Source organism: Schistosoma mansoni, chromosome W, assembly GCF_000237925.1.
Source record: "Schistosoma mansoni strain Puerto Rico chromosome W, complete genome".
Lineage (NCBI taxonomy): Eukaryota > Metazoa > Platyhelminthes > Trematoda > Strigeidida > Schistosomatidae > Schistosoma > Schistosoma mansoni.
In genome coordinates, this window is record NC_031502.1 from 49,916,829 (window position 1) to 49,944,521 (window position 27,693).

At 29.6% G+C, this 27,693-nt stretch overlaps 1 protein-coding gene across 1 annotated transcript; it reads left to right on the forward strand.

The window, feature by feature from the left end:
* Positions 1–225: 225 nt before the first annotated feature.
* On the forward strand, positions 226–27,660 carry Smp_162760 (prospero-like protein; the record flags this gene model as incomplete). Its single annotated transcript, XM_018790022.1, has 7 exons — positions 226–244; positions 1,266–2,246; positions 4,969–6,895; positions 7,019–7,265; positions 11,916–12,070; positions 25,806–25,950; positions 27,475–27,660. The coding sequence occupies 7 exons, from the start codon at positions 226–228 to the stop codon at positions 27,658–27,660; spliced, it is 3,660 nt and encodes a 1,219-aa protein (XP_018655406.1).
* Between the last annotated feature and the right edge of the window lie 33 nt (positions 27,661–27,693).

Sequence of the window (27,693 nt, forward strand, 5' to 3'; positions counted from 1 at the left end):
ACAGATTATGTAGATAGTTTTACATTCTCTGGACAACCAAATAGCCACAATGGTTGTATTTATTGTGTAACAATGTTTTTAGTGAAAAAGACAATCTGCTTTTTTCTGCCTCATTCATGATGAGGATAATCAATTCATGTTTATCGCAGATGTCATAATTGAACTATGAATTGGAAAACTCATCAGTAATGAGATTAGAATTTAAATCATTCAACTTTTTTCCTAATGGTTGACTCTGATTCTGGTATGAGTGATTAATTATTTTTGACCATTTTAATGATGCAATTTGTTATAATTTACTAATCCATAGCTACTCATCAGAATTCTTTAAAACTACAGTTTACTTATGTGATGTTAATCAGTAAAAGTAAAAAGATTAGTACTTTTTCTGTAGTTATTCAATCATAGATAACTCACGATGAATCAAAGAAAATAAATTATTGCTCACTTTGATAGTAATAAGAAATAAACATTTAGTCAATTCCTCCTAATTTAGCTGCTTCGATATTTAAAAGAAATTATATAAGATTCTGAGAAGGTGTATGCCATAACATGTAATATTGGAATGTGTTCAGTACACCATTTTTATGCTTATTGCGAGAATTATAAGTCCGGTTCATCAATTGAATATTAGGTGGATATTGTGGTAAAATCTCAACTAAACTGAAACTACTCTCCGATGTCATTCAGTTTGTAATATACGTTGTCTTTTAAATATGAAAAATGTTTTATTCAGGTTTAATTGACTGAATTTTAAGCAAATGAAAAAAATAAACGTTTATACAAACAGGATTTGTCTCAAAATGCGTCCAATGATAACTGAATACGAATAGGTGCTTTGAACATTAGTACTCAACTACTTTCAAGATTTATAATATAACGTAGCCATGATTTGACGTTTTAAAACTAACATTTATTTCCCCCAGTCTCCTGAAAAGCTTTTTTTTAATAGGACAATAAATCTACTATCAGATATTTCAGGATGGAAAGATAGTGGTTACCAGTGGAATCCAGGACGCACGTTTCGTCCTATTTGGCGATGGCGTTTGAAGGTACTGGGTTCGAGCCCCAGAATGAACATCAACTCTGAGATGCAGGTACATCCAGCTGACGAGTCCCAAATAGGACGAAATGCGCATCCTGGATTCCATTGCTAGCCACTATCCATCTTTGCTTACAATATTTCTTATTGTTTGTATTAAATCTAATCATTATCAAAAAATTTTTAATGGTAACTTTTGTTTCTTGGCATTATTTATTACCAGGTTTAAATCAAAATGATCAACCATCAACTGATCATCAAATAACAAAATATTTAAGTATAACATGTTCTGATTCGAAATCCATTGAAAAGCATCATAATTTATCATCACAATCAACAGGTCAATCATTGGATTTAACTATAAATGAATCAAAAAATTCACCAAAATCAGATATAAAATGTTCTAATGATAAATTAAAACAAGATTTCTCTCAAATAAAACTATTATCTAATTCATTTAATACCATCATTAATGATAAGGAAAATTTAAATTATTATCATCAATACAGTAACACTAATAATAACAATAAGAAGAACAAAAGTTTTGATGTAACTGATTATCAATCACAAGAAACTGATCATTTTACAGATTCATTCAATAGTTCAACCTCTTTTACATCAACATCTGATTACATCCAAATTCAAGAAGACGGTACAGATAATACTGACAAAGAGGAACTTGAAATTCGTCGTAAACGACGTAAGCAAATATTGCCACAGCAAAATTTTCACTTCACTCCAGTTATAACTAATAATAAGGACGATTTGATGGAAGTTAATGACACATCAAACGAAAATGAATTGACCAGATTCATAGATTGTAAATTAGATGACGGTATGAGCCATCAACTGAAAATAAGAAAATTATCTAATTCTTCACCAAAAAATGATGTGGAGCATTTAAAAATAGAAGAATTAGAAGAAGTGAAGGGGAAAGAATATACAGAAGAGAATATAGAGAATAAAGATGCTGTGGAAAGGAATTCAGATATTCATATAATTCATGCTGATAATGATCACGAACTTAATCAAACAGATAAATCATTCAATAAAAGTTTCTCTCCTATTATTAATATGAATTCAGAATGTAATAAATTAATTAATGAATTAAGTCAATATGCTATAGAAGCATTTCGTCAAAGTTTAACAATTAAATCAACAAAATTACGTCATAGTTTAGATAATGAAATGAATAGAAACAATTGTAACGATGATATTGATGACAGCAACACTACTACTACTACTGATACTACTACTGATACTACTACTAATAATAATAATAATACAGATGAAAAAATTATTGAACAAACATTATTAAAACTTGAACCACATATCACTGAATTAGTTGATCAATCATTAAGAACAAGTATTGAAACAATTAAAAAAGAAATGTTAGCTAATTTTAAAGAAATTAATATTAATTTAAATAAAAATAATGATTCATTAAATTATCAATATGAAATGAATAAAAATAATGAAAATTATGAAAAATTACAAATTACAAATAATGAAACATTGAATGAAACAACAAATTTATTTAAATATACTACTCATATAAATGATAATAATAATAAAGTATTAACATGTAAAAATTTAATTCAATCAAATTCTGAATTATTGATTAAATCGAATTTAGATCATGAATTAAAACAAAATAATCAATTTATTGATCATTTAAAATTTGAAAAAATTGATTATTTAACAAATCATTTAAAACAATATTTAAATAATTTATCAATATTATCAATCAATACAAATAATAATAATAATAATTTAATTAAACAAACAAATAATAATAATAATATAAATTTATTAATAAATGAAAATATAGAAAAATCAAAAATGGATTCAAGTAATTTATCAAATATAATAACTCATCCGAATGACTCTATTCAATCAGATTATAAAACATTATTAAGATTACCTAATAATAATAATAATAATAATCTTACATTGAATTCAATAGATCATCATATGAATATAGATGATTCAATTTGTAATGATTCAAATAATTGTATGGATACAACTAATTTGAATGAACAAATTATACCTAATGTGTATGGTATAAAAGAAAATTTTTCAAAATTTCCATTTTTTTCTAATATAAATGAGAATAATCAAATATATTCAAGAATTTCATCGAATGATTTATCTGTGATTGATGTAAGTTTATTTATTCTTTAGTTAATTATGTAATTTTATATAGTCGAAGTAATGAGTCAATTGAAGCTAGACTATCATGGAAAACCTGAAAGCACTTGATGACTGTTTCGTCTTATTCATGAGGTCGGATTGTGAATGCGTACTGCTGAGGAATCTCATAATGGGACGAAACGACCTTCCAGTGCTTCCAGGTTTTCGATGGTGGTCTAGCTTCAATTGATTCATGATCCCAACTGCTAAAATTACTATATTATCCACAAAACCCCCTTCTGATAATTATGTAATTGTAAATAAATAGATAAATAATATGAAATAATTGTTATAATCAGTCTATGAAAAATTCAAATTCAGAAAGTATCCTTTGTATCAATATAGTTCAATATTTTACTATCTAGATGATGTCAAAACTTTTAAAATCAACAACTTTTTAGATTGATTTTAGCAAATGAACCAATGAAAATCATGAACCACTAGATAGTTGTTTTATTCTAATTCAGTACCCCTTGGAATCATGCAAAAGTCTCAAAACTCTCTGATAGTTAGTGAATATTTTTTTAATTTTAAATTCCAGAAATATTAGTGGGAATCTAAGACACTGGTGTTTACTCATTTTGGGAACGAAATGTTTGTTATTTATAACAATTAGTGATGATCATGGAGTTTAATTAGTTACTGAAATTGCAGGCGTGGATTGCTGAACCTTGAGTCAGCGACCTAAATCTAATGCTTTTATCTCTAGAACTTTAAAACCTTGGTTCATTTCTGTATATATATATATATATATATATAATACGGTATAAGAGTACAATTCAATACATTTTCTCACATACCTGAAGCAGAATCTATGAGTGTTATCCCTAAGATTCAGTCAGTTATAATGTGGTTTGTGGAAGTACTTAGACTGGCTTGTATTTAGATAAATAACCATAGATTGTATAAACGAATATTCATTCATACAACTATGTAAGATATTATAATCTGAAGTAGATTGAGTTTCATAACTGGCGGGTATTCCGCTCTTCTCTTCTTCCTATAAATCAATTCGCTATTTATGATCGTTATTTCAGATTGGTAACCATTCGAAGCTTTATCACAAACCGACACTGTATAAAAAATATTCGATGAAATAAAACAGTAATGTGAAGGCAAACAAACTACTCTTCAGAGTTTTCGTCTTCTCATTATTTATTACATTATGGGTTTAGTTTTATTCTAACTCGCAAAGTATTTAAAATCGTTAACCTTAAAAATCAGTCATTATTATCTTCGAAAGCGTCTATAGAAGTTCCTTCTAAAATCATGAACTATTGAGAAAAGTAAGTTATGAGCAATGAATGTGTCCATATCGTCAGAAAGACTACTTAAATTTAGACTTATACTGTGTCCGTAATGATAACCTTATCTGTATTGAAACTGTGAGTAAATCATCTTAATTTCGAAAGTTCTGACGATTGCAAAACTGTTCAAAAAACCCAGTTCCTGAGAAATATATATATTTAATGCTCTCTAGTTTCACGGTAATGACTGTTTATAAAGTAAAGTATATTGATTTGAAAGATGATAAATAAAAACGTCTCACTTTCAGTCAATGTATTTATGATCTAAAACAACTGGTCTCAAAACTAAACATTAAATTATATAAAATTCCTTTGATTGGAATTAAATTCGTTATTTTATTCGGTACGTCTGTATTTACATTTTACAGAATAATTCACCTCCATCGTCCACCCAATCAATTGACTGTATTAATTTTAATCAATCAGTTAATATTAACTCATCTGAAAATGGTACCTCATCAATGTTGACTAATACTACGACTTCGACATCTTCATCGTGTAATCCTGTAACAGCAGCAGCAGCCGCTGCTGCTCTAGCTAATGTCTTGGGATTTCCAATTCCATACGGTTGGTCACCGAAAATACTAACTGATGTGCAAGATGCTTATGGATTAATATCAAATCCATATTATCACTGGCCATGGAAACTTCTTAATTCTCCTTATGCACCAAAATATTCTGATCAAAATACACTTCTTCAATCCGGTTCACTAGTTAATAATACTATAAATATTATAGAGCGATTGAATAAAGTAAACCCGGAATCAACATTGGATTCCTGTCTGAAATCAAAATTTCCCCTAAACGATGAAAATAAACAAAACAATATAATGATGTTTAACGATGCGACCTCTTTGTCAACACAAGCAACATCATCAGATGAACAGGTGGAAGCTATACCTTTAATAGTAAGACATGATAGAAAAGTAAATAAATCCGGTCCAGTTATAAATAGTAATGGTACCATTTATAACAGCTGTTCATCAAATTTGACAACTAGTACTAACGTAACAACGGCACCAATAACAAATGAGAGTAACTCATTTCATGGACCAACTATAAGTCGCAGAAGGCGCACTAAAGTTACTGACACACGTTTAACTCATTCACGTGTTTCACGTTGTCCAAATAATGCATTTTCAAATTTTATGATGACGAATTCTGTCATGCAGCAAAACAATCGACACCATCATAATCAACCAATATCACAACAACAGTCATTTCTTCAATCAAACTCAGAAAGTATTGACTTGGGACAGGCATTAAATTTGGTTACATCAACTTCGACATCTTTTGGATTGAGTGGGAACCAATTGCTAGCTGACGATAAAGAATCTTTACTTACAAGCCAAAGTCTTTTACCAGGTATAAACCCGGCCAAATATCGCAATTCTGTTGTTTCTACCAGTACTACTACTGGTAGTAATATCAACAACACGAGTAATGTAAAATTAGATGACTTCTATTCCGCTAAGTATCGATCAGAAAATCAGGTTCATAGTAGTGGTAGTAATAATAGTAGTCCATCACCGATTTCATTGCGTCTTTCAGGCTATTCAAAAGAATTGACTGATAATACCTCAGAAAATCGTAAAGGACACTGTCATGAAAATGTAGACATTTCAGAATTAGACAAGAATAATGATTATCAGCTTAACGGAGCGGATGAGAAGTTACATTGTTTGAATATACTTCAGGAATATAAATCATTTGAAAAGATGTTTACGAAAACATTGAAAAATTATCCATTATCTGCAAAATCAAATTTACTTGATAACATCGGTACACTACCTGCAGTTATGAATATTGTTTCCTCTTCCACGCCCTCCACTTACTCTCCATCTGTTTTCAAAGATATAAATACGTCATTGGAAGTGACCACTTCAACATCATTATCTATCTCTTCTATATTCCCTACTTCATCGTCTACTACTTCTCTGCCTGTTACTTCTCCTTGTTCATCAGCTTGTTCAGACATTAATCAACGTACATTGTTGTCAAGATTTAATCAAATTTGTTTGTTAAATTCACGCCTGCCTAACTCGTTACCACCTATTCCTCCGATTTTTTTCAATCCTACAGAGGATACAATTAACAATAATTTCAATCATATCAGTAATAATAATACCAACAATACAAATAAATTTTCCACCGGTAATTTTTACGATCATACAAGTATACAGAGTAATGGACAAGAAAGACAACAACAGTCGCTTTCACATAGTTTTGAAGCAAAAAATAATCTTAGCTTTTCTCATCCACATAATCTTTCTTTATCATCTTCTCTTCCTCGCAAATCTCCCAGTCCATACTCACAATCTCTACAATCATCTATATTTTCGCCATCACAATCGTTAGCATCAGTCATAGGAAGTATCGATTATAATACTGTTATTACTACTGCTGCCAATAACAGTATTGACCACAATAATAATAATAATAATAATAATAATAATAATATAACAACTATATCTAGTTTACAAAATAAACATCAGCGTCTACAACAAAATCTCCCCAATTTAAATAGCAAACGACATCATAATCACATGAGTTACATAAACAAATTATACGATAAATTCAATGCAAATGAAAATTTACGCAATATAAAGCTTGACAAATCACTATTATTGAACGACAATTTTAGCGGTGAATCAACCAGTGGGATGACAATATCAGAATCTTATCAAAATCAACTGATTAATTATTCACATGAACTACGAATGGTAAATTTGTTGTTGTTTTTATGTAATGAGAAAGTTTACTCATTTATTAGTTTCTTTGTTCCCATATTTATTATATAACTTTAAGGATCTTTGGAAATGGTTTTTATTTAGAGTTTAGTAATCTACTGAATCTGACCACAACAACTGAGGCTTCTTTTAAAGTTTATCTGGTGATACAAAGACTAACTATATCATGCACTGCCACTATTACAATTAATGAATATACTGTTTGAAATATTGCTATCACGTTAACTCTTAGTGTAGTATGGCTGATTGGATAACGTTTATCTTTAAGAAAGTATGATGAAGGAAGTTCTTACCTACTTACTTACTTACTTACGCCTGTTACACCTCGTGGAGGAGCATAGGCCGCACACCAGTATTCTCCATCCAACCCTGTCCCAAGCAATCTTTTCTGGTTCTTTCCAGTTGTTATTCATCCTTTTCATATCTGCTTCTGTTTCCCGACGTAATGTGTTCTTTGTCCTTCCTCGTTTCCGCTTCCCTTCCGGATTCCATGTTACGTATTGCCTCGTGATGCAGTTTGGTGATTTCCTCAATGTATGTCCTATCCACTTCCAATGTCTTTTCCTAATTTCCTCTTCAGCAGGAAGCTGGTTTGTCCTCTCCCATAAAGTACTGTTGCTGATAGTATCCGGTCAGTGAATGTTGAGTATTTTGCGTAGACAACTGTTCATATATACTTGTACCTTCTTGACGGTGGATGTAGTAGTTCTCCACGTTTCCGCTCCATACAGTAGAACCGACTATCTTGATGTTTGTATTGAAGATTCACACCTTGATACTGATTGACAGTTGTTTTGAGTTCCATATGTTCTTCAATTGTAGAAATGCTGTCCTTGCTTTTACAATCCTCGCCTTTCCATCTGCATCCGATCCTTCTTGTTTATCAATGATGCTTCCCAGATATGTGAATGTTTCCACCTCTTCCAGAGTTTCTCCATCAAGTGTGATTGGGTTGGTGTTCTCCATGTTGTGTTTGAGAATCTTGCTTTTTCTTTTGTGTATGTTGAGGCCTATTGATGAAGAGACTGCTGCCACATTTTCTGTCTTGACCTGAATTTGTTCGTTTGTATGAAATAGGAGGACTAGGTCATCTGCGAAGTCCAAATCACCCAATTGATTCTGAGCTGTTCATTGTATTCTGTGCTTTCCCTCAGATGTCGAGATCTTCATAATCCAGTCAATCACCAGAAGAAAGAGGAATGGGGAGAGTAGACAGCCTTGTCTGACTCCAGTCCTTACTGGAAATGTATCTGTCAGCTGTCCTCCATGCGCCTTAAACATTCCTTGTTAAATACTACTGAGTTATTTCACAAAAATATTTTCAGTCATAACTTTCATCATTACCATTACTGTAAGATAACTTCAGAAATATGTATTGACTGTTTCAATAAATTTCGTGATAGAGCAATTGGTTCTGACAAACTTCTGCTGTGGTATATGCTACTTAGGTTGACGGATATAAGTAGTGTGTAGCGCCAGTAGAAGACTGAGAAGACTTAATTGAAGAGAACAGAACTGTAAATAGAAAGTAGTTGTAATAACGACAGAATTAAAGGAATCATGAAGCATATAAAGGACAACTGAAGGAAGATGTTCAAATAATATATTTTGTGGAAGCACTCAGGTCAATGGTGAAATTCATAGTGAATGTTCCATTTTTTTCAGGACTCGTCAAGTGAATTATACCTGGATCCCGATTTTGATCTTCAATTAAGATTCCGACTAATATCTCTTACTTCGTTCTTAACTATTTTTTCTCAATAGATTATTCATTTTGTTTTCTTGTTCCCGGCATTATTCTCATTTTTCATACCTTTTATCTAAAGTCTGAAGATAGAATAACTAGAATAATTGGCAATAATACTTGAGTATAATAGCAGGAAAGAAAGAATATTTCAACGAAACGAATCATTCACAGAAAGAGTTAAAAAGAACCAAAAAAAGCAAATTGAAGAGGAAGAAAACACATTAAGATTATACAAATCTACAAAAAACAAAAGTCATATTTTATTCTTCGAATTCGTCATCGAATTATTTCTACCATTTTTTCTCCTTATCCTTCTTCTTTTATCTTAATTTTCATCTCCTTTTTTTTCAAGTTGGCATACATTTCCGGAGTAAATAAAATTTCTTTCACTACGTTTTATTTTTTTCTCCTCTGTAAATTATATTCTATAAATTTTTGGTATTTTACCAGTATATTTATTGAATAGTTACGAATATAAGAGAGAAGAAAAAAAATGGAATAATGAAAGAAACTAGTGTTCATTATTGCAATAATTGTTTTTTTTTATTTTAATAATTGTCATAATAATAAGAACGATAATAATGCTTATTCGATGGAATATCTTGTTTCTTTCATTTGTACTCCGTCTTCTTCTTCTCCTTCCACTAAAGTTATTAGAATTCATTCATATTTGTCTTTAATTTATTGAATAGAGGAAAAATATGAACGGGAAATGAAAACAAATTTACAGAATCACTTTTGACTTCTACAGCATCATCAACATCGCTATCACAGTTCTAACCACTACCAGTGTGTTTATAACAATATAGCCTATACCTTACAATACTAACAAATACATATAATCAAACTAATGCATACAAAAATACACATACATAAATATGCTTTTATCTTGCCTACCTGCTGTTCGTAACAGGCACCCATCGTTTGATGTGTGAGTATGTTAGTATGCAAATACATTAGTGTATGTGTGTAAGTCTGTATATGTAAAGAGGACGAGTAGAGAATAAAGATAAAAAATTAATAATAAATAATAACAGAGGTGAGAAAGGTTATTTCTTTCATTTTTCAACATTTCCGTTTCTTTTTCTCCACAACATCATTCGATCACATATATAAATATATACATATTATATAAGCTATAACTTGTTTTCCTGTTAAACAACTTTGTCTAAGATACATTTCCTACTAAGTTATCAATGTAAATGAAGCAGAGGTATTTCCATTTCTTCTTTCTTTCTTTTTTGTTAAAAAAAAGAGGAGGTAGATGAATCTTTCATTTAAATGTGCAAAGAAAGCTGAATGACTTTCCATTTTGGTAGTAGTTGGCACATTTTTTTGGGGAAATCTTCATTTGCTTTTTTTCTTACGTTTTTAGGACAAAATTTATTATTGTTATTATTATTATTATTATCCATTCTCTTATTTTGTTTGTTGTGTTTGTATGTTTATATATTCATGTGTGGGTGCCTGTCATTGTGCGGACCTTTTGAGTCATATATGAATATAAGTTTACGTATATTTATGTTTGTATGTTATGAATTTTCGTTGTTGTAAAAATACATACAACTTAAGATAGTACAAGGTTTGAAAAGAAGAAAGAATATCCCCTATCTCTGTATATATATAGAGAGATTATTCTTTCTTGTTTCATTTTAGAATAAATAAAAAATACTCGTTTGCATATGTCAGATTATAACAAAGAATGTTTTTTACAACCATCAAACGGTACCAATTATGAATAGTACTACTGACATTATTATTATTATTATTAAGAAAAAAGTTTTAGTCATAAACCGAATGTTCTCTGAAAGTAGAAAGGAATTTACAAATTACTTCAAAGACATCAATGATGTTGATTAGTTTCTTTATAAGAATAAATTTTAAAGAATTTAGTATAGTTTAGTTAATTTGACAAATGTTAGAAATGTATCCCACTAAGCAAATTAAGAAAATAATTTTATTCATGGTTATTTTTTGCTTATTGTCTGAATGTTAACTAAATCAATGACATGTAAAGTGTAGGTAAATTCTACAATTAATTTCACTGTAGATTCATTAGACTACTTATTTCTATGCATTTCAGTTAATAATGTGATATAGAAAATTATAAATATATTTGATGCCTTTCAAATCAAATCATTCTCCACTATAAATCAATAGAATCTAATATACCCAATTCATTGCTGAGGAGTCCCACAATAGGACGAAACGGCTGTCCAGTGCTTCCAGGTTTTCCTTAGTGGTCTAGCTTCAATTGAATCATGCTTTCAACTATCAAAATAATTCATTTCCTAAATACTGAAAATATTGAATTATAACCCTTTGACTTGAAAGTTATTTGTTTGCTAACAAAATGAATCATTCTAGGTTTAATACACGGAACCATGGAACATGTGTACCAGATTTTATTTTACAGTGAAGCCAGTTTATCAAATTTATACCATATTTATATAGTTGAGATCATCAGTCTATTGAAGCTAGACCATCATGAAAAACCATACCAGGTCTATTGGGAGATATCAACTCACTGAAGACATTGGTGAATAGTTGTTCAATTTCGTGGATTGGTTGAAGTTAGACATTAACACCGTTGGATGCCGGCTCAGTGGTTTATCGGTTAAGTGCTCTGGTGCGAGACTAGTAGGTCCTGGGTTCGAATCTCGCGAGGCAGGATCATGGATGCGCACTGCTGAGGAGTTCCATAATAGGACGAAACGGACGTCCAATGCTTCTAGGTTTTCCATGGTGGTCTAGTTTCAATTGACTCATGATCTCAACTCTATAAAAATATTATTAACCAAATTTCTTTTTAGAAAGATCTATCCATTCATTCATTAATTCTTTCTTATTTATTTATTTATCTAAACAATTTCTAGACAACAACTTTAACACCGGTACATTTACGTAAAGCAAAATTGATGTTTTTTTATACACGTTATCCTAATTCAACATTAATTAAAATGTATTTCCCTGATGTGAAATTTTATAAAAATAATACAGCTCAATTAGTGAAATGGTTTAGCAATTTTCGGTAAGTCAAGCTTTTTTTCAAGTTTGTTGTTAATTTTTTAAAAGTTTACTTATTTATACATAAATATACCTGTATTCAGTATAATTAGGGTCGAACTTAGTATTGTGAACTTCAAACAATAGATCATTGTCTATATAATGGTTGAATCATGTAAGTTATTCACTTATTCAACGAGTATCCATGTTTTCATAAACAATGTTTAGTTATAGTTAAGTATTCATCATGTGTAATATTTTATCTCGTTTATCTTTACAAATTAATATTCCGTTGGTAGATGTAAAGATATATCAAATTAAATATCATAATGAAAGCAACGTTAAAGATTTCTTCGATGAACACCATACAAAACAGGTCAACTGAATGCAAGTTATCAATTATATACAGATTCATGAAGCACAATTATGTTCGAAATTTGAAATCATCTTTATATGCCTTAACCGATATGCATAACATTGTTTCAGAATAGTTACTAGTCCGGTGTGGATCTATAAAAGGTTTTTTCTTCGTAATCAGTATCCATTAATTTTGATAAATAATAATACACAAATAATCCCATATACCTCAATTTCACTAGTGATTAAATTTTTTTTACTAAGAAATGACATTTTAAAACCTTATCTTTTTGATGGTATTTTGGTTAACATAATATTTACTCTACGGACATAAAATTACTTTGGTAATAGGTATACGTTTAAGCTAAACTTCTCAGTACAAATGATCAATAAAACTAATGAGCTGGGTGACAATGAATCATTTTTCTTTGTTCAATCACATGACGGTTTTCAGGTGTACAGAAACCAGAATAAACAGCCGTTCAGCGCTCCTTATTCTCCACTTTTTGAAAAGAAAATTTTTTAATATATCTTTACAAAGTAATAGCTAACCGAACGTTAAATTATTTATAGATTATGTATGCATAGCCTTCGATCGTACATTTTTGTCTTACAGTGTGTTCTCCTATCCGAACCGTCTTTTCTTCTGGTCTTCAAGTCTCCTGCCTACGCAGTGCTTTTGACATACCGAAACTCTTCTGTCAGTCTGACGACTGTAACAGCTTCGACACCACGTTCAGCCACATGATACTTACAGTTAGTCCTGTTAGTAGTATTTACCACAAAGGTACACATAGGCCAACGTATCCTAATCAAAATCCAGTTAAGAAAATCAACAACAGGATAATTAAGACATGTACATTTTAGATAAAATCATACAGGATAAATAAGTTAGTAGCTCTCCAAACTCAGTAGCTCATTAGATAACATTTCTAGAGCTTGAATAGAGTTCGGTACTGGGAAAAGATAACTGTCCTTTTTCTTGGTTTTAAATGGTTATCTTACTAAGATCGGTCTGTTATATAAATGAGTAGAAGAGTTAATCAGAGTGATAAGTAACAAGAAGATAAATTACATGTAGAACAATAAATTCTGTTAATTCTTGTAGATCACTGTTGTGAAACACGACAACAGACAGAAGAAATGTATATTTAGAGTAAGAAGTAACAATGTATTCACATAATACACATGCATAGTCCTTAATCTTCCATTTGCATCTTTCAGCATTTCCTGACGGCTGCACCGTCTTCTCGTCTGGTCTCTATGTGTAATACCAAAACTGTACTTTCGACGTACTTAAACTCTTCACTCCGTCTGATAATTGTTACAACTTTGACACCATATTTCGTTACGAACTATTTACAAACAGTCTTGTTAGTTGAGTTCGTTACATCATAACCATATAACGAACTTCAAATGGAATCCAACTCATTTAAATTATTGGTTCCATTTCATTTTCTAATATTACAAGCTTAAACCATTACCTAAAAATCATTTGATCTGTTAAAGTGAAGTAAGGTATTGTTTAAATAAAGCCAGAACAAATATTGACAGTCCGTTGCAGGATATCGAGAGAAACAACAAGATTAAAGTTTTTGGAACAGTGCTTGAATGATAGCTGCTTTCCTCGTCAAATTACCAAAGCCATCTATGCATGTAGAATACATCCCTCAATATTTGTTCTGGCTTTATTTAAATTTATAAAGGGAACTAATTGCATGAAATAAGGTATTGTTCATTGTTAGTTAGATTTAATATCACCATATATCATGCATAACTTTTTAATACATTTAACAAGAAAAAAGATTTAATATTACAGTTAACTCATGAGAATTATACAACATCAATCTTATGAATAATTTCTCATGGGAACATCTAATCAATGAATTTTTTATACAAAAAAAAAAAGATTTCAACATAAAGAAATTCAATCTGATAAACCTATATGTAGTCAATTAATCATTTACGCTACACCATCCCTCACTCCCTACTTTTCTTTTATTCCCATTTCTTTTTCTATTTTCTTCCTTAAAATCTTAATCAAAATCATTTTTTTTCTATGTTCATCTGGTTATATATTGTTATGGTACATGTTCAATGTTGACATAGATATTTGGCTTTAATTGATGTCTTTTTTTGATATATTAATGAATAATTTAAAATATAAAAAAAAGAAAAAAAATTAAATGAACGCTATTTCTGATATTGCTAGTATTAGATAATTAATGTAAATGAAGAAATTTCGTCTGATAAATTGAAGTTTAAATGTATTACAAGTACATAAGAACTTTCGTCTAAATTAGATTGAATAGTTTCATAGATATATTTCCTTGAAAAAGCTTGGACCAGATTGTATATATGGACCAGATTGCCAGGAGAAACGTTGGATTTACTTTAAATTCATTCGATGAGATTTTAAAAAGATATATTATTCCTATTTAATGTATTACAATTACATATGAATTGATTACTTTCCATTTGAATATATTGCGTTGAATTAGGTAAGATGAAATAAAATAAAAGAACTTTGTTATGGTATTGTAATGAAACTACGAGATATAAATTATCAGTGTAAAAATATTAGGAAGTTAAAATTATTTGATTCAATTGTTTCACTCAACTGTCTGAACCTTGAAGAAAATTCTATCAAACTATTTATTAAACCTAGTATTGTTTGTTTTAATCTTCCCATTGATGTTTAGGACTGCAACTGGTCAGTCTCTAATTGACATATGTGCATACTGTGCGTATTGCCTCGATATAGCCTTGATTCACAAGCATTATAAGCAAAGATAGATAGTGGCTAGCAGTGGCGTTTGAAGTGAAAGGTACTGGGTTTGAGTCCCAGAGTGAACATCAACTCTGAGATGCAGGTACATCCAGTTAACGAGTCCCAAACAGGATGAAACGCACGTCCTGGATTCCACTGCTAGCCACTATCCATCTTTATTTAATAAACCATCAGAAAAATTCATTCTCTATAATAATAATAATCGGTATGAGGCAGTTAGCCACTGAAGACAATAGAAAATGGTCATGCAATATTGTGGATTGATCAAGATTAGAAATTAACACCATTGAATGTCGACTTAATGGTCTGAAGGTTAAGTGTTCGCATGTGAGGCCGGAGGTTCATCGTTCGAGTTTTACATGCGAGGTCGCAAGTGTGCACTGTTAAGCAGTCCAGTACTAGAACGAAACGGTCAACCAGTGACCACAGGTTTTTAATGGTAGTCTGACTTATATCAGTTGATGATTTCAATGAAGTTCAACAATCTCCATACCTCTTATACTGAAAAAAATTTGTACTTAATACTTTCATTTATCATAAACTAGTGTGTATATCAAATCATTTGGCTCATTTCTAAGTTATAAAGTTTAATGTGCAGCCAAATAGGGATTGCCTAAGATGACGTGGTACAACATATCATCAATATGATAACTCCTAATAATTGATAGTAAAGTCGACTATAATAATGTATTAATGAGGTTCAAATTAAATGGTAGTTACAGAAAAAATGAATTATTTTGAAGGTAACTTTAATCGCGAACTAATACTAATAGGAAACAGTAATAAGAGTCAAGTAGAGATGAATGGAATTTTAGTTTTATTTTGCAAGTCCTTAGAATTGCATATTCAAGAGCTAATCCTGAATTATACTAAAGCATTTAACGTTCGACGTTAAAATAAAATAATCAGTATTTAAAGTTTTAAAACCCATTCACCGATAAGTATAAATTCAATAATTATTTAGATAAATTGTGATTATATATAGTTGAGATCATGGGTCAATTGAAGCTAGACCACCATAGAAAACCGGGAAGCACTGGACGGCCGTTTCGTTCTATTGTGGGACTCCTCAGCAGTGCGCATCCACGATCCCGACTTGCCAGACTTGATGGTGGTCTAGCTTCAATTGACTCATAATCTCAACTATATGAAATTACTAAAATCTCCACAAAACCCCCTTCTGAAAATTGTAATTAGTTGTTCATTTTGTTTCATAAATCTTCATTCCATACTGACATTAGCTGAAGAAAATAAAAAAGAAACACTAGTTGTTTTATTTCAGTTTAAAACCTCTCAGAACCATAAAATTAATAAAAAACAACCACTAGAAAGAAGTCATTGAACAGTTATTTTATTTCATTTGTAGACCTTTTATACAAAGATCAAATGAATCATGTCTAGTAGATAGTAAAATGTTATTCAGATATTCAGCATTGAAATCTAATTTTTCATATTTTTTTTGCAACTTTAGTGATTTTTAATTTTCAAGACTTTTGGAAATTGGTTTCAATCACTAATGATAAGTATGTAGATATTAGGCTGAAGTAGTTAATTGGAATGTTATGAATACCTAGCTTATATAAGTATACGTCAAACCAACCTGACTAGACTAGGATATCCTGTTTCTTACATACAATTAGAGAGTGAATAGAATCTTACATGATAGATATGTGTCTCAGCTATGAAAAGAATAAAACGTAAAATATATAATAAGTAGAAAAAAACCTAAGGCGTACAACAATTCCAAAATGCCATTTACGTTGATCATCATTTATAATGACAAATTTGATTAATGATTTAATATTCAGTAATCAATCTTCTAAAGTAGCAACACATTCATCTTGATCTATAATTTATCAAAGATTCAGTATTATTTCACTGATTTGACAACTATCTTAAGACTGACGAAAATTCAATGAACCAAAAGGAAAATGTAATTTTAAGTATTAGTTTATAATTTAAATATAGTTCTACAAATAATATAGAAATTTTATAGTTGAATTCTTGAGTCAATTGAAGCCAGATCACTATGGAAAACCTGAAAGCACCGGATGGCCGTTAGTATTAGTATTAGTAGATATATATCTATGTGTGATAAATTTGGTTTCTATGATATATTAGAAATAATGCAATTCGACGTTTTATTATATTATATTTTTTAAGTAAAATAAATGATCAATATTAAGATTATTTCCAATTAACCCTTCCTTAGTTTACCACTGTTCCTTTTTGAGATGGTGAAGATTTTTAGCTCAGATGGATGATATAGGTGGAGTTTTGTTCTTTGAACATTTTCCCAGTATAATGTGTGTCCACAAATGTCCACATACATTGATATGAGTGAGGATATATTATGAATTTTGACTGCTAATTGATGTTCATGCAGGCGACCATGAGCAAACCGTCCAGCTCAAAGAACAAAACTCTATCTAAACGGTTTCTTTTCATTTAAATACATCAGAAATTTTAAAATAGTGGGAACAAAATACCAGGTTTAAACTCAAAAGTTAATCTGTCGGTAGTATTAATATCAAGACTAAAATCGATATTAATTTGGTAATGATATATAGGAGTCAGAAATTTTATGTTCTAAGCCTAACAGCAATATTCTCTTTTCAATCTCTAGAGTACATAAATCACTTTTAAACATTTCAGTATTCAATGATGAGACAAAGTATCTCATAGCTAAGATAGTACGGCTGTAATAAGAATCTTGATTACTTAAGATTATTTCTTAAGGGTTAGCAATGTCGTTTTCTATCCTGGTCAATGTTTATCAATGAAAAAGTTAAAGGAAAAATGATTAAGTTCATAGCTTCGAGTATATAGCTTTCAAAAGATTAAAACTAAATACAACGAAATTAGATATTATATTAGATAGGTTTATTAGTTTACGTTCAACTTTTTATTGATAAAACATTATTAAAGGGTATCGAACCTATAAACTTCTAGGTTTCAATCCCTTATTCATACTTAACCTATGAGTTAAATAAAGAGTTAAGATATAGAGTTAATTCGACAATTTATTGCTTAACTTTAGTAAATAACATCGGTTTCTAATTCATTACATGGGATTTAAATTATGAAATCATTAGAAATCATGGAGCACTTGGTGGTTGGTTTATCAAAGTAAGAGAATTTCCAGTGATAGGCAACCACAATCTTAAAAAGGGTTCGAATTCAATACACTTAGGTGTCATGACAGGAACTTATTCAATCTAATTGATGAATTACTGCCTTATTTTAAAAAATAACTGTAGCTGAAAATATGGTTTTTTTCCTCCCTAACTTAGTGGATTCGATGTATTATTCTCACCTCAAGATTTGATTATATTCTATTGTATCTTACATATAGTCATCTGTATTTACTACAAGAGGGTATCAAAACTAAGACGAACCATTTACTCAATATTCTCTAGTTTCCTACAATTCTTTAGAAAATATTATTTGTTGATGAAAATCGCCTTCGAATTACACAAGAGTTTCTACAAACTCACGTAACACCAAAATTTATTTAATCCGACATGAATCCAACACGTTTTTTGTTTACTTGTAAATGTATGTATGTACATCCCAATTCAGATAAAAATATGTTCTCCAAAGAAATATGACAAAAAAAACAACAACAGGGAACATGTCTAATATCGTTTAAATATTTCTCCAAACTTCCACAAACACAAGCATATGTACACATGTTAATATAGTTGTAATCTTTGTAGAGTAAACAAATGATTTTCTTAAAATGTTATTCACTATTTCAACAACTAAATCCATTGAATGATTGAATATGAATATAAACTCAATCTATAAATTTCCATATTTACCAACAAGTGTGTATTTAAGACATAACTATATAGTTTCAACATAAATGTCAACTCATAAGGGAAAATTATAGAATTTAGTTTAATGTTATTTTTCTACAGGTTAAAAACAGTATCCTTCCTCATTCCCCTCATTACTTATTATTTTTGTTAAGATTTAATATTCTTTTATATGTTTCACCGATAAAAAAACAAACAACATAGAAAATCTCTTAAGTAAATCATAAGTGCTTTGACACATACGTATGTACGTACGTACGTATGCATACAACTAGACCCCCTAATGGTAGATAAAGAGAAAAAGCAAATCATTAAAAACCGACTGTCATATAACACATTTGAAAAGACAGATTGTCATTGTTTCTTCTATCTTCTTGTCTTTTCTATAATGTCTTCCTGTTTTTATCTCTAATTTGATTACTTCTATAAAAAAAATAACTTTTACGATTGTTTTTGCTGTGAATTATCAGAGAATTCCGTAAGTCAACAACCGCGAATAAACAATGCTATAACATTTAAAGACACTATATCTTTTTAGATTACCATGTCAAATTATTTTTTTTTGCTTAACTGTTACTTTACTATTGTGTCCAATGTTGTTTACGTTTTATTTTCTTGTTTTCTTATTGTGTATGCATAGACGTACTCACTTGTATACTTAATAAACACTGGTGATTATATACTATTTACTTATTCTAAACATGTCTTCATTTATTTAATTTTCAATTAATAAAGACATTTTTATTACTTTGTAAAAAACCATTAAAGAAATAAAGATTACATGAGTCAAATGAACAGTTTTTCATAGATAAAACTCCCTTTTATGTAGAGGTAAATAATAAATTATCCATGAGTATCTTAATATGCTTTTATGTCAAACTAATAGTTTAATAGACTTTAGTAACTTAAAAATTAATTTTATCACAGCTCAATATCGGTTGCCCAAACTAGTTACAAATAGCTGATATGAGAACTTTCATTATGTTTAATGATGAAAGCTAAAGTTTTAAGATTGTGTGGAGAATAAATTAAATTTTCAAAGGATTAAATCTATATCATTCATTATCCATTTTATATAAACTGATTAGCGATATTTTTTTATCTATCATAATGTATTGTGGATATACTAAAGTAACTAACAATAGACAATGTGAATTCTTATCACAACCAGAGAATTTTACTCTATGGCAGGAATAGTCATGCAATAAGATAGAATGCTAATTAGGTTCATCTAGATTATAACTATTACTTCCCTTTTCAAAATAAGAACGAGTTACAAACACATTGTGTGCTATTATGTTTGAATTATCTACATGGTCAAGTTAACATAATGTAAATTGATTTGGATCAAGACAGAATCAGTATATTGTCAAATTTTATTCATATTTATTGAGGAAAATAACAGTCGTGGTCTTTTATCCTTTGCCGGTACAATAATGAGTACTCACTTACAGACACAGCTTCAACTTTGTCTGTTGTGAGGCATTTACTCACTGAAGCAATGATAGACGGTTGCACAATATTGTGGACTATTTGAAGTTAGACATTAACACTGTTGGATGTCAGCTCAGTGATCTAAAGGTTAAGGGGTTTCGTGTGAGACCAAAGGTCCTGGGTTCGTGTCCCATAGGCGCGATTGTGGATACGCACTGCTGAGGAGTCCCATACTATGACAAAATAGTCGTTCAGTGCTTCCAGGTTTTCAATGGTGGTCTAAATTAAATCAACTAGTAAATTCAACTAATATGTATGAATTAACGCGAAAAATCGATTATGTCAGATGATTGAAAGGAAAGCCGAATTTCAGCATTCAATAAAAGATAACTTACTGTTAATTTATATTAAAAATAATACTGGAAATAAAATCATGAAGGTAAATATCTGTGTACTTTTTAATGGATATTCTATAATTCAAAAAAATGTATCCATAGTAGTTATAATAATAATGTAAAATAAATAGCATAATTGAATGATTATTTTGACCTAATAGTAATTCAATTTTTCGGAGTATAAAATGTACTTGTTGAAATTCATGTGATTTTAAAATTCAACTTCTATATAAATTCATATCTTAATATTTATATAATCAAATTGTTGGGGCTTATATTGATGATGGTAATATTAGTAATAGGTAACATTTATCATCAGAAGGGGCTTTGTGGAGATTTCAGTATTTTCATAGTTGAAATCATGAGTCAATTGGAGCTAGAGCACCATGGTAAACCTGGAAGCACTAGACCACCGTTTCGTTTTATTGTGGGACTCCTCAGCAGTGCGCATCCACGGTCCCGCCTCGCGAGATTCGAACCCAGTCTCGTGCCAGAGCACTTAACCGATAGGCTTGTATTTTAAATAATTTTATATAATTTTGCAATTTATTTCACTGAAAAATTTATTTACTTGAATATATTAATAATAATAATGAATCCATGGAGTTAGGTGGTTGAGTGTAGTTGATAAGAAATTCTGGACCAAGGTTTCGTATTAGTTGTCACTCATCAGCAATGTTTACTTTAAATCTTGAAGTAAGTGATGTTTTTTGTATGGCTCGAAACAGAGTCATTTGGCTCTGAAACCTGAGTTGCCACTATTGAGCTAATTGAGTGACTGATGATCTCTTGTAGGGTTGAGGTATTCTATTGATCTCTGAGTGGTGATCACTGTCATGTTTGTCTAGTTCTTCACTACTGACCGGATTCTATCGATAGTCAGATTAACATTGCATTTCGATAGAACTAAACTGGAATTCAACTTTTTGTTCTGTAGCTTATTAATTGGTGAATTATTGGATAAATCAAGAGACATTGGAATGTCAGTTAGCCCTAATTTAATATTCTTTATCAGTGGTCTCTCTCAGATTCGCACTGTATTACACTCAAAGTTTTCATGTGTTGATGCGAATATATTTGCTATGTACCACTTAAAAGGAATCCGATATCGAATCCTTTTTTAGGTTTGATTGTTTCGATCTTTTGAACATGAACTAAATACAAGAAAAAAATAAAGCGAATAATTTTCTTTTCATAAATTTCGATACAATAAATGCTGAATTGGGAATTTTTAACAAACTAAACAGTCAACAGTTTTTTGCATATTAACAATAATCTTTAATTTCTAATCTCTGTTCATCATAAATTATTCTTGAAAGAATTTTTATACAATGTCTGTTAAATTCCTTGAAGATATATAAAGAAGAACTTTCATTCATTATAGAACTAAAGTACAATAGTTTACTATCAATGTCTTCTGAACGTATTCAGATTTTATTAATAAATTCATCATTATATTCAACAAATTAAATATCTCACGAGGCGGGATCGTGGATGCGCACTGCTGAGAATTCCCATAATAGGTCGAAACAGCCGTCTAGTGTTTCCAGGTTTTCCATAATGGTCTAGCTTCAATTGACTCATGATCTCAACTATATAAAATTAAATATATGATAAAAGTTTTGATCTTTGTAGAAATATTATTTATTAACAGATTTAGCTATCAGTACATAACCCTTTCTACTTTTGTACTAATTCTCTCAAAAACGATAGTTAACTAGTTAGAAATCTATCTTAACAATAGAAAAAAGGGCATATGGTGATCTTTTTTGTTTTATTCATAATGATAATGGGAAACTGTTCTCGTGTTCATTTTATTTAACTAAGACTATTATTCCACTATCTCCTAATTAACATAAATATTTAAAACAATTGGTGAGTAGGATGCATGAAAAACATTGAAAAATAAAAAAAGGAAGAATAAGAAACAAATCAATACAAACACTGTGTTGGTTACATTAAACCGCATTAATATGTTCATTTGTAGTTATATACACGAGAACAATTACCTGTACTCCACCTTTAATGTATTCATTAAAATTGTAACATTATATAAAACCCCTTAACATAAGTTAAGATTAAAATCTTACATCCTTCACCTTAAAACTTTAAACAAAAATACATTACAATTACTATTTGAATAGATTCATTAAAAAAAATTACAAAGATGTATCATGTCTAAAAAGATTTATTAGAGATTTAAAAAAAAACTAATTGCACGTTTCTTTTTTGTATAAAAAAGAAATGAGAAGAATATATAAAGAGAACAGATTGTATAGAATATAAAACAGTTGATCACTTAAATTTATCAATACTACTTATAATTATCTTAGTAAATAGTAAATTGCTAAAGTGGATAAAGGGGGGGATGGGTGGTTGAAACTTTGAAAAGAGTAATATAAACCGATATATATATATATATTTCTTTCATTTATTAGTTAACCTCGAACTTAAGTTAAATAAACAAATATATGAGCTGATGATGAACCATTTAGATAAAAATATGATGAAAGATTGAATTAATAATTGAATAAATGTCCGTTTACCTGTTTACTTATTTGTCTATTAATTTAAAAAAAAATATAATTGAAATGTATAGAAAGGTCAAAAGTAAAACTAGTAATGTGTATGTATGCATATATATGGCCACGTGTCTTGAAGTCTGTTTGTTGATGAATATCAGTAGTTAATCTGTTGAGTTGATTAGATTGTAGTTAAATTAAATGAAAAAGTTCAATGAAGGATTGACTAAATAGATTAGTGAATGTTTTATTATATTACTCACTGTTTTCGATTGTTATTCAACTCAATCATCATTTAATTCGAAGAAGATATGTACTGTTATGAAACCAAAAAGATTGTTAACGTTTTTTTTTCTTTTAAGCTAACATACTTAACAACTGTATATCATTAATCTCACACATAATTGTTCCTAGAACATTTAAATCTCTCAAAGAACATTAAGACTTTGAGCTATTGGATTGTAATTGATTGATCAGCCTTCTCCATTTCATGGAAACTCGTGACTAAAGTGATAAACTTATAAAAAAATTGTATTTTGTTTATGTTTTATTTTTAATTAACAGTAGCAAACAATCTATTACCATAAGTACGAGATTTCATTTGTGAAAATAGTAATGAAAATAGCCTCATGAGTTAAAATGAATCAAAAGTTTAAAAAAAAGACACTGCAAAGTGGAAAACCACTATGGTGATTAATTTATTATTTTCTAGTTGAAAAATTTTTTTTTTTTGAAAACAGATTAGTAAAACATATAAGTTAAGAGAATTAGTTTTTTCAGCCTGTATCGTCCAAGTAACAAAAACTATATATATATATATATATAATAAAATAGGGAATAAATTATTCATTAACTGTTCTTCTATAAACTAGTAATAATGTTTAATCGATATAAATAAGAACAAAAAAATAAGTAATCTAATTTAATCTTAGAAAAAAAATAGGTAATATGGTAAAGAATAAAATCTAATTTTAATCAACAATAATAGAGATATTGATAACATTGTAAATGAGATCATTTTAATAATTTTGTTAATTTTATGTTCTTCAATATTTAATGATAATAATGTATTTTTCTTACTTTGTAATTCCCCCCCCCCGTTTGCTTATCTCTTTTCTTTTTATTCATTTAAATTTTTCTATCGCATGTGATGATGATTTTCAGTGTTCTCGTAAATTCTGTTGAGAAGACAAATAATATGAGGGCATTGACGATGCAAACTTATAATAAAATTATCTTGTTTCTAGTATTATTATTTTTATGGGAAATATAAATAAAATACAACCACTTATTGAAAATATTGATTATTTGAATCCCCTATATGGAGAACGGGGATTTTGTTTTAATTTATCTAAAATAATAATGGTTTTTTTTAGAAATGGAAGAAATGTACAATACAATTGAACTAGGAAATTGTTTTAATTGCATGATCCTTCTACTCTCCATTTTCATAACGAACTAAATAATCTAGAAATAAAGTATACTAATTCATCATTTTATATGTAAGTAGTAGTAGTAGTGTAGTGAACAAGAACACTAGTTGGGGACAATCGAATGCATTTAAACACAAATTACAGACTATCTCACTACATTCTGATAACCATACAGTAAATAGTTGATTTGCAAAATAGCAATCAATCGTCTCAATCTTAATTCTTCCTTTTGCAAATATCAGTTCGTCTTCTCTGATTTCATTGTTCATGCATTTTCGTACCGATTACTCTTCATTCCTGTTCTTTCCTTATCGATCTTCTGCCGAAATACAATCTACGTCTGACCATCACCATATACTACTTATATGGATATAAGTAGACCATACCACAGTAGTAGTATATACACTGCATGTGCTGGGTGTTTAGAATTGGGTTAGGTTCGATTCTCAAAGTGGTATACTGACAATAAATACAATAATTTAAAGAGATTTTTATAAATGAAATGTTACTGTGCATAAAAAACTTAACTATGAAAAGTAAAAATTTAATATGATATAATTTTGATGGTTAAACACTACTTACATTAATGAACATGTTTAATTAGTGCTATGTCAATGACTTAGGCTCTCAGTCACAATTTTTTGACTGCATAAAGTCGAGTTTGTTTGCTCACCAGAATAATTTTAAAAAGATGTGTCCATAAAAATATTTATTGTAGAGGTTCAGTTTAAATTATTCAGTCAGTAAGTGGTTGAATCTGACAACTTATATAGTAGTTCCATTAAAATGAAACTAGTTTGACAATGAATACTGTCATTGTAAATTCAACCTCATATTACACAATACTTCTTTTGAACATAAACTCAACAACATTTTATTAGAATTTACATTTAAATGATAGTATGTATCTAGATTAGTTGAAAAGTGACTATGAAGAGGTTATAATCAGTGTAGTTCTCCAAATTATTATTAATAGCATTTGTTTGTATATGTTTTTATTTTCATAGGGAATTTTATTACATTCAAATGGAAAAGTATGCACGAGTTGCCATATCTGAAGGAATACGTATTGCTGATGAAATACATGTAACAATTGAATCTGAAATCTACAGAGCTTTAAATTTACATTATAATCGTAATCAACAATTAGAGGTAAGTGAAACTATTAAAAAATATTTTTAATGATCGTATTTACTTTGCATTACTGAATAGGCTCTTATATTTCATACTTAAGTATTGTGTGTACATCTATGTTATCACAGTAGTTCTTCACAAGCGATTAAACTATGCAGTTGTCAGTAATTTCCAAATCATTTAGCGTTACTAGAATGTATTTTTAGATAGTAGTAGGTAAGTCAAACGAATTAAAAACTGAACAGAATTAAAGGAATATTTAACAAATCCATAACCTGAAAATCGAAGAAACCGAATCAACACTTATCTGTAACACCCAGATAAACATTATTAATTAAAAAACCAAAACAGTTTACGATTAAAGTTACTGATTTCGATAAGATGCTACAAATGGTGATACCGATGAAAGTAAAACTAGTTTATTTTCTAACTTTATGATATGTAACACACTTTCTTCTTAAATTATAAATGTGTTCATCAAGAAAACGTAACATGATAGGAATACTTTAATATGTCGTAATGATTCCTCATGTCATGTAAATTTTATTTTATATGAATTGTCAAGTTATGTACATTAGTTTATTTTCTCTTAATCTATTGATAAACTATATCTCTTTTATGAAAGGAAAATTGTTGGATTAAAACTTTCTCCTTGGTATAACTTGAAACTTTATATCTCATGACAGAGTGTGAGCAATAGACTTGATAAATCATTTGATTATTTAAGATCTGCTGAAATCACACATGTCATGCATAATTTCTACTTCATTGTCGAAGCAGTATTCTTTAGTTTGATATTGTGGCATATTGTAGTTACTGGAATAGTGTTCTTTTTACATCACTTTGTGACTTACCTTACCAAGTTATCCTGTGCCGAAATCCTGTTATGGTGCAATAAATCATGAAATTTTTTTCTCGATTATTTTTAAAAGGTTTAGATCATATCAGTTATGGTCATATTATATCCAATATGATCCACAGACTTGTACAAAGAGCCACATGTAGCTACTTACCTACGTTAAGCTTTACCGAGACGATAGCATGGTTTCCACCTGAACAGATGTCAGATCCTTTATCATGTAAATTTTTGAGCACAAATCAGTGAACATATATTCACACTGATATGAACATTTTGTCAATTAAAATTATTATCAGAGCTTACGTCACCAACTAATCTCAGTCAGAAAACTATTTAAGACCTGGAAGCACAGAACGGCTATTCAGTCTTAGTATGGGACTCCTCTGAAGTGCATAACCTGATCCCCCAATAGAGACCGAATCCTGGGCTTTCCGTCTCACATTCAAATGCCTAACCTTTAGATCAACAAACCAGTACATAACTAAGAATTGGTTGAAGTTATACATTTACGTTGTAGGATGCGGTTCAGTGGTAGATTCTTACACTAGGATTAAGCAGCATTTCTATGCTTCCAGGTTTTCAATAGTTATATGGTTTAAATCAGTTTTAAATTTAAATCTTGGGAATTTCACAGTTGCCACAAATCTCCTATACTAATAAAATTCTTATTTTACTGCTTATAGGTACCAGATCATTTTCGTATTGTTGTTGAAGCAACATTACGTGAATTTTTCAATGCACTTTATACTGGTAAAGATTCAGAACAATCATGGAAAAAACCAATTTATAAAGTTATAGCTAGAATGGATCAACCAGTTCCAGAATTTTTCAAAAGTCCTAATTGGATGGATCAATTAGCTGATGGATAAATGAAAAAGATATCAAACGTAGTCTGTTACATA